Below are 7956 nucleotides of genomic sequence, written 5' to 3'. Positions count from 1 at the left end.
GGAATACACCGGGATATCGCCGGGATACACTGGGAGCACTGGGACACACCGGAATACACCGGGATATCGCCGGGATACATTGGGAGCACTGGGATACACCGGGACACACCGGAACACACCGGGATATCACCGGGATACACTGGGAACACTGGGATACACTGGAATACACCGGGATATCACCGAGATATCGCTGGGAGCCCGGGGCCGGCCCCGGGCGCTGCAGTTTCCGCTGCGGCCGCCAGGGGTCGCTGTGTCCCGGAGCGGCCCCGTTGCCCGGCAACGGCGGCGGCGCCCGCGCATGCGCAGTGAGCAGCGCCCGCCCCCGCCATGGCCGAGGCCGCCATGGCCGCGCCGGTGCCCCCGGACGAGGACGGGGACGAGTGTCTGCCCCAGTACCGGCACCTGCTCAGCCCCGACCTGCTCGCGTGAGTCCCGGCGCTCCGGGGGACCCGCCGGGGCCGCCTCCCCGGGCCCGGCTCTGACCGTGCCTCTGTCCCACAGGGGCCAGGTGGCCTTCATCACCGGCGGCGGCTCCGGCATCGGCTTCCGCATCGCCGAGATCTTCATGAGGTGCGGGAGCCCCTGCGGTGGGACGGCCCCTTCCTTCTCTCCCTCCTTCCCTTCTTCTTTCCCCTGTTCCCTTCTTCTCTTTCCCCACTCTTCCCTTCTTTCTCTTCACCCCCTTTCTCTTCTCTTTCCCACCGTCCCATCCCTTTCCCCGCCGCGGTACCAGAGCCGGGAAGAGCCGCGAGGAGAAGCCGAGGGCGGCAGAGCCCTCACGGAGGCTCCGGGGGCTCGGCTCTGGCTCTCCCCGTCCGCAGCCCGCGGGCCTGGAGCAGCAGCGATCCCTGCAAGGAACACCCGAACTCCTGGTGATCCCGAGGTGCTGGTGAGGAGCCCGGCCCTTCTCACCTGCCCCTTCCCTGCAGGCACGGCTGCCGGACCGTCATTGCCAGCAGGAACCTGCAGAGAGTGTCTGAGGTGAGCCCGGCCTCCAGCGGGAGAGCTGCCAGCCCCGGAAACCCTTCTGCTGTGTCCCGCTGGAACCGGGAGCCCTGGGAATGGTGCAGGAAGGAGGAATGGCTTCCCAGTGCTTCCCAGCCCTGGGCACCTCCAGCACAGCTCGGTTAAGCTGGAACCTGCTTTGCAGGGGCTGTTGCACCATCATGATGGCTTTTTGTGGGGGAGAGAGACAGAAGTGAGCTGTGGGGGAGGTTTGTCAGCAGGGCAGAGGCCAAGGTTGGACTGAAACCTGTGTGGAGTAGGAGCAGACCCCAGGGGCTGGTGGCTCGAGGTGGGTTGCACAAGTGCCCCTGTGTTTTGGGGCAGAGGGGAGGGTGCAGGTGTGGTTGGCTGTCATTTTCCACTCCCTCATGCTCACGTGCCAGAAGAAGCTGCAAAGCTCAGCAGGTTTTTAATCCTCAGGGGCCAGAGTCTTCTGGGGCCACAGAATCTGCAGTCCAGGACTACAGCTGCTCGTGCACCCGTGTTTTGCTGGGGCTCAAAACCTCTCACAGAGCCCAAAACAGAAGTTGGAGCAGTTTTGGCTGTTGTGTGGAGTTCCTGCTGAGCTTGTGTGTCCCCTGTGCTTAATTTTCTGGGGAAAATCTTTCTCTTAATGAGCCATAGGGATGGCTTGTGACAAACCCTGGGCTGCAGAGCTGGTCCATCTCACAGCCTGACACCTGGCTGCAGTCTTTGCCCTTTTGCCCACTGACTTTTGGGATCTAAAGGGCAATTATGCCTGGGCTCATGCCAAAAATGCCTTTCTGGTCTCCAGCCTTTGTACTTGCCCTGCAGAGCTGTTGCCTGGGATGTGCTGTGTCTGTAGCAGCCCATGCAGGTAACTGGGCTTAGCCAGTTGTGGCCAGCCCAGTAACCAGTGTGGCTGGGATACAACATGTAGGACTTTCTCTGGCTACTCCAGGGCTAGCAGGGTGCAGCCAGGTTCTCTCAAGTCTCTTTTTGTTCTTTCAGGCTTCGAAAAAGCTGGTGGCAGCCACAGGGCAGCAGTGCCTGCCCCTGTCCATCGATGTCCGGCAGCCTCAGACCATCGTGGCAGCGGTGGATGAGGCGCTGAAGGAGTTTAAGAGGATTGACATCCTCATTAATGGTGAGGATGGAGAGGGCAGGAGGAGAGATTGGGCTCACTGCTGGGCAGTGTTTTCCTGCAGAAGCATCCCTGGGAGCACAGACAAAGCAGGGATCTGGGTGTGGTACATGGCCATCCCTGTTTGTCTGGCTGTGGATCATCCCTGCTCCCCTCGTGCTGGCTGTGCTGCTGGGCATCCAGAGCCACCAGTTTATCCCTTAGCAGGGCTGTCTCCACGTGCTCTCCAGCCTGCAGACATTATCCCTCACCCTTCCTGGCACACAAAGGCCCTGACATCTCTGCCAGCCCTGTCCTGCCTGTCCCTGTGCTTCAGGTGCTGCGGGGAACTTCCTGTGCCCAGCCAGTGCCCTGTCCTTCAACGCCTTCAAGACAGTGATAGACATCGACACCATGGGCACCTTCAACACCTCCAAAGTCCTCTTTGAGAAATATTTCCGGGTAAGGGGTACGAAGCCAGGGGACTCTGAGGAGGCTCTGATAGGTGGGGGTAGTGTCAAACCACATTGTGCTCCTGGGGAAATCAGGGGAGTGCAAGGACCCAGAGCCTCCCTGCACAGATCCACTCTGTTTCTTGCCAGGGATCCCAGCCCTGAACTGGGGATCTTCCTGTCCCTTGCCCTGGGGCTCTGTGTGTTGCAGCACCTTTCTATGCTCTGCCACCTGCAGAAGCTGTGATCTCCTGCTCCTTTTCCAGCTCTGCCACTTTCCTTCGGCCTTTCCTCCTACCCTGCATGTCCCACATCTCCAGCAGAGCCTCTCTGGCTGCCCCCTCTCTGAGATTCAGTGGGTACAGCTGCCCCAGTGATGGCTTGGCAGTGCCTGTGGGTGCCTGTCCCTCTGATCCCAGCTCTCCTGTCCCTCAGAGCCCTCTGTGACCCTTTGTGCTGCTCCCTGTCTAACTCCACATCTCCTTTCCTTCCCCAGGACCACGGTGGGGTCATCGTTAACATCACGGCGACCCTGAGCTACCGAGGGCAGGCCCTGCAGGTGCACGCTGGGGCTGCCAAGGCTGCCATAGGTACCTCAACACACCCTGCTGGGGCTCTGAGCCACGTGGGCCTGGGAGAGAAGCCAGTTCTTCCTAACTGCTGGGATGGGAAGGTGCCTTGGGGAGGGACGAGCATGAATCGGTGTGGTTACTGCATGCTTGGGTTTGGGATGAGGCTCTTCGCACCTCCAGGGCCCTCAGGTCTCAGCCAGACTCTTCTGTGGCTGTTTTTTCTGCCTGAAAAGAAGTTGCTGGAATGGCTGTGCTCCCTGTTTCTCAGTGCTGTTGCAATCCCTCCCCAGATGCCATGACCCGTCACCTCGCTGTGGAGTGGGGACCCAACAACATCCGTGTGAACAGCCTGGCCCCCGGCCCCATCTCGGGCACCGAGGGCTTCCGGCGCCTGGGTGAGGCAGCCTGGGCTGTGCCCTGCCGTGGCACTGCCCTGCTGGCATTCTCTGGGAGGGGACAGGGAGGGACCCCCAGTGCCACACAGCTTGTGGGGGCATGGCTGTGCTGTGGCTTGGCTGGCACAGCTCTGTGGGAGCAGCCCTTCCCACATCCTTGGCACCTTCCAGGGCACTGGTTTGGCAGCAGTTTGGGCTCTCTGATGCCATGATGGAATGTGCTCCCACAAAACTCAGCACTGCCTGAGTGATTTGCTCTTGTAGCCCATCAGCAGAGTGCTGGTGCAGCCCCAGAGGATGGGAGAGACCTGGAGCTCATAGAGTGGTCCAGAGGCCATGGAAATGCTCCAAGGGCTGGAGCCCTCTGCTCTGGAGCCACAGAGACCTCAGAGCCCCTTCCAGAGCCTAAAGGGGCTCCAGGAGAACTGCAGAGGGACTTGGGACAAGGGATGGAGGGACAGGACACAGGGAATGGCTTCCACTGCCAGAGGGCAGGGATGGATGGGATATTGGGAAGGAATTGTTCCCTGGCAGGGTGGGCAGGCCCTGGCACAGGGTGCCCAGAGAAGCTGTGGCTGCCCCTGGATCCCTGGAAGTGTCCAAGGCCAGGCTGGATGGGGCTTGGAGCAGCCTGGGATAGTGGGAGGGGAGGAGAAGGAGAGATCACTCCCAGCCCCAACCATTCCACAATTCCATGATTCTACAGTTCTCTGAGGTCCTGTCTTGAGCTCACTATGTCAGTACAAAATCCCTGCTAGGCTTGAGGTCCCCTCCTTTAAATCTTCCTGGGGTTTTATCCCAGGGCTGTGCCAGGATCTCATCCCAGTTCCCTGGAGCACTCAGCCAGTCCTTTGGGCAGTGCTGCAGTGCCTGGCCAGCCATGGTGGTGGACAGTCCTCCCATGGTCCAAACTGACTCTTTCCTGCTCCTTTTAGGTGGGAAATTTGCTGAGAAATCCAACCAGTTCTCCGTGATCCCGCTGCAGCGCGCGGGGAACAAGACGGAGATCGCGCACAGCACGCTGTACCTGGCCAGCCCCCTCTCGTCCTACGTCACCGGCACCACCCTGGTCGTGGATGGTGGGAGCTGGCTCACCTCCCCCAACAGCTTCTCTGCCTTGCTGGGTATTGCCTCCTCCTCTGCTAAACTCTAGGTGACTGCATTTCCCACTCGTGGGATTGGAGCAGGGCTCAGGGAAACCCTGCTTTCCCCTGGGGTACAGGGCACAGGTCCTGTGAGGAGAGGCTGAGGGAGCTGGGAAAGGGGCTCAGCCTGGAGAAAAGGAGGCTCAGGGGGCCCTTCTGGCTCTGCACAACTCCTGACAGGAGGGGACAGCCAGGGGGAGTTGGGCTCTGATCCCAGGGAACAAGGACAGGACAAGGGGAAACAGCCTCAAGTGCCAGGAGAGGTTTAGGCTGGATATTAGAGAACATTTCTTTATGGGAGGGTGGCCAGGCACTGGCACAGCTGCCCAAGGCAGTGGTGGATTCACCATCCCTGGGGGGATGAAAGCTCTGTGGATGTGGCACTTGGGGACATGTTTTAGTGGTGGTCTTGGCAGTGCTGGGGGAACAGCTGGATTTGTTGGTCTTAGAGGGCTTTTCCAACTTAAACAATGATTCTTAACCATGACTCTCCTGGGGCATGGCTGCAGTAGCAGTGGGTACAGTGTCCTCATGGACAGTCCTAGGGATGACTTGGGACAAGCAGAACCTTCTGGATTTTCCCTTTGAGCCTGGCTTGTGACGTGGTGTCTTTTGGATGGTCGTCCAGACACCTTTGAGATTCCCCCAAAGCAACTTGCTGCCCATTTCCTGTGCCCCAGCAGAAGGATTGAGCACAAAGAATGCCAAGAGCCTCTTCCTTTCATGAATTCCTGCAGCCTGGTGGGGGAAGGGGTCTCCTGCCTTCCTCTCCTCCCTGCCTGTGTCCCCCCTGGCAGCCTCCATGAGCTGGGCAGGCCCCAGCAGGGCTCTGTCCCCACCTCCACCCTCTCTTGCAGATGTCTGGGCTGCAGGAGCAAACCAGCCCCACTGATGGACAGCCTGGGGCTGACAGATGGACACCACGGGGGACATCTCCCAGAGCCAGTGCCAACAGCCACAGCCTCTCCTCGGCCACTGGGGGTAGTGGTGGCACTGCCAGTCCCGTGTCTGCCTGGGGGACAGCTCTGGGGGTGCTGGGTGCCACTGCCACCCCCATCCTGTGCCACTGCTGCCTTCTGAGCTGCTGTGCCTGTGGCTGCAGAGACAGCGTGGGGGGCTGAGATGGTCACTGTCCTTTTGTTGCTCCCTCCAGGCTGCTCTTGTGGGCTTTCCCAAGCTCCAAGCAGTGCCAGCCATGGATACCAATCCTCTTTTTCCCCTCTCCCCTGTCTTAGCTTGAGAGCTGCCCAGGACCCCCAGCTCCTTTTTGGGAGGGGGAGCAGCTGTGAGCCCAGGGTCAGACCCAGTTCTGCCTTGGCAACTCTTGGAGGGGAAACCCTGGCAGGGGGAGGTGGCTGTGTCCCCTAAGGGGTCCTGGGTGGGACAGTGGTCCCAGGATGCAGCTGGGATGCAGCTGGGATGCCCCTCTCCTGGGAGCAGAGGTGGTGTGAGGGCAGATCCCCCAGGGCAGGGTCTCCCAGCAGCACTGCAGGTGTCCAGTGGTCTGTCCACACCCATCTGTCACACCAGTGTCACGCTGTCTCCTTCCAGACACTCAGGCTGAGGGTAAGTGAAGGGCTAGAACTGGAATCCAGTGCTTTCCTCCTGCTGGGCTGCAGGAGCCACATCAGGGCTGCACGGATGGCACTGCTGGAGCCAGCCCTGCCCCTGGTGCTGGCTCGTGTGCACCCTCCTGCTGCTGCTGCTGGTAGTTTTTAGGCTCACCCTGAATTCCATGAAGCTTGTTCTCCCACTTATTTGTATTTCCTACTTGATCATAGACTTGCCATGTTTTACTCCTTCCTGCAGGCCACAAATAAATAACTTGTCCCCTGAGCAGTGATGCCTCTCTCTGCTGCATGAGCACCGGTGCCCTGCCCAGCTGACTGGTCCCAGTGGTCCAGACTGGGCCTGAGGAAGGGGGGAGAGCCACTGCTCCCACTGCCAGAGCCTTGTGTGGCTCCAGTCCTCAGCTCTGTGGTGCTCCATGCCCACGAGGCTTGGGGACCTGCCAGCTCCTCAGCCCCAGGGGCTCTGGGAATGTGGTTCCAGCAGCAGAGGTGGTGGGGAGGTGTTGGGGGCTTTGGTGAGGGATTCCACCCTGCAGAGGGATGGGGATGCAGTGCCTGGGCTGGGATGTGGGTGGTGTCCTTTGCCTGGGCTCCTGGGATTTGGCTCCAGCCACAGCATTCCTTTTCCTGGATTACAGGATGTTTTCTCCTGGAGAAGGTATTTGTGTGATGTGAGGTGACCCTTCTGCCCAGCTGCATCCCCGTTCTGGGAGGCTCCATGGATTTCACTGTTCAGTCATGACTTGGGCACTGTCAGGGCTGTCCTGGCTGTGTGGTCACCCCAGGAAGAGGGAGCTGAGCTTGGCCTCCAGCACCAGGGGAAGGACAGAGCTCTGGGCCGAGCCTTGGCGTGGCCTGGATCTGTAGGAACCCAACCAGGGCTGCAGAGCTGCCACTCACAGCATCAGGCCAGCACCTCCAGCCCTGCAGGCACCTTGTTCCCCTGCCAGTCCCATCCACACAGGAACCCTGGCAGCTTGAGCTGTCTGGGACCTGGGAATGCCCAGGGGATTTTGCAGGGAATGCTTTGGGCAGGTGTCACCGTGTAGCTGTGCTTCCCCCGTGGGACTGACAAAGGAGCCCCCTCCTGCCCTGCTCACCTTTAGGAATGGCTGTGATGAGGAACAGGATTTGGAGTGGAGGTTTCCATCCTTTCCAGTGCTGGACTGACTGGGCAGGGGTGTCATCCTCTCTGGGGGATGCTGCTGAACTCTGGCTCTCGGGGCTGAGTGTGCTGGGGAACTGAGACCTTATGGCTCAACCAGGCTGACCCTGAGGTGTCACACACCTCCATGGCCCGGGCAGGGCCACTGGGGCCAGGGATGCTCTTGCTCATCAAGTTTGCTGCTAATTATACCCAGGGGCTGTAATTCCACCCGCTGGGCCAGCTCAGGGGTGTGTTAGCGGGGTCATCCCGGTGCTCCAGCAGAAGCTGCAGGTGCTCTGAGCCTGCAGGCTGTGAGCCCTAAGCACGGGCATTCATTAACTCATTGCCGTGGTCCCAGGGCTGTCCCTGTGCTCAGCTTGTCCCTGGAGCAGCTCAGGGATCGCGGTGCACAGCACTGTCCCACTGGGGCTGGGGGTCCTGGAGCACGGCTCATGTCCCCGGAGGGATTTGAGTGTCCCAGTGCACAGTTCATACCCAAAGGGATTTGGGATTCTGGTGCACAGTTCATGCCTGGAGCAGCTGGGTGGTTCTGTTGCAGGGTTCTCCCCCAGAGGGATTTGGGGT

General features: G+C 60.1%; 1 protein-coding gene across 2 annotated transcripts; it reads left to right on the top strand.

Moving 5' to 3' along the window:
* The first annotated feature begins 313 nt into the window (after nucleotides 1-313).
* Nucleotides 314-6489, top strand: DECR2 (2,4-dienoyl-CoA reductase 2). 2 transcript variants are annotated; one of them, XM_015643425.2, is made up of 9 exons: nucleotides 314-425; nucleotides 502-570; nucleotides 930-981; nucleotides 1978-2113; nucleotides 2427-2551; nucleotides 3038-3131; nucleotides 3404-3508; nucleotides 4444-4632; nucleotides 5511-6489. In XM_015643425.2, the coding sequence occupies exons 1-9, from the start codon at nucleotides 328-330 to the stop codon at nucleotides 5543-5545; spliced, it is 903 nt and encodes a 300-aa protein (XP_015498911.1). In that variant the 5' UTR covers nucleotides 314-327; the 3' UTR covers nucleotides 5546-6489. The 2 variants fall into 2 exon arrangements, with proteins under 2 accessions (XP_015498911.1, XP_015498912.1); XM_015643426.2 differs by having other exon boundaries at nucleotides 4444-4661.
* The last annotated feature ends 1467 nt before the right edge of the window (nucleotides 6490-7956 follow it).

This window comes from Parus major, chromosome 14, assembly GCF_001522545.3.
Source record: "Parus major isolate Abel chromosome 14, Parus_major1.1, whole genome shotgun sequence".
Taxonomy (NCBI): Eukaryota; Metazoa; Chordata; class Aves; order Passeriformes; family Paridae; genus Parus; species Parus major.
This window is presented reverse-complemented; position numbering and strand designations above follow the sequence as displayed.

What these genes read in the sequence shown, in the direction of transcription:
- DECR2 (XM_015643425.2), top strand. Translation starts at nt 328, where the DNA reads ATGGCCGAGGCCGCCATGGCCGCGCCGGTGCCCCCGGACGAGGACGGG. An exon ending in ATCGCCGAGATCTTCATGAG is followed by an intron (nt 571 to 929) that starts GTGCGGGAGCCC and finishes CCTTCCCTGCAG; the next exon opens with GCACGGCTGCCGGACCGTCA. An exon ending in GATTGACATCCTCATTAATG is followed by an intron (nt 2,114 to 2,426) that starts GTGAGGATGGAG and finishes CCTGTGCTTCAG; the next exon opens with GTGCTGCGGGGAACTTCCTG.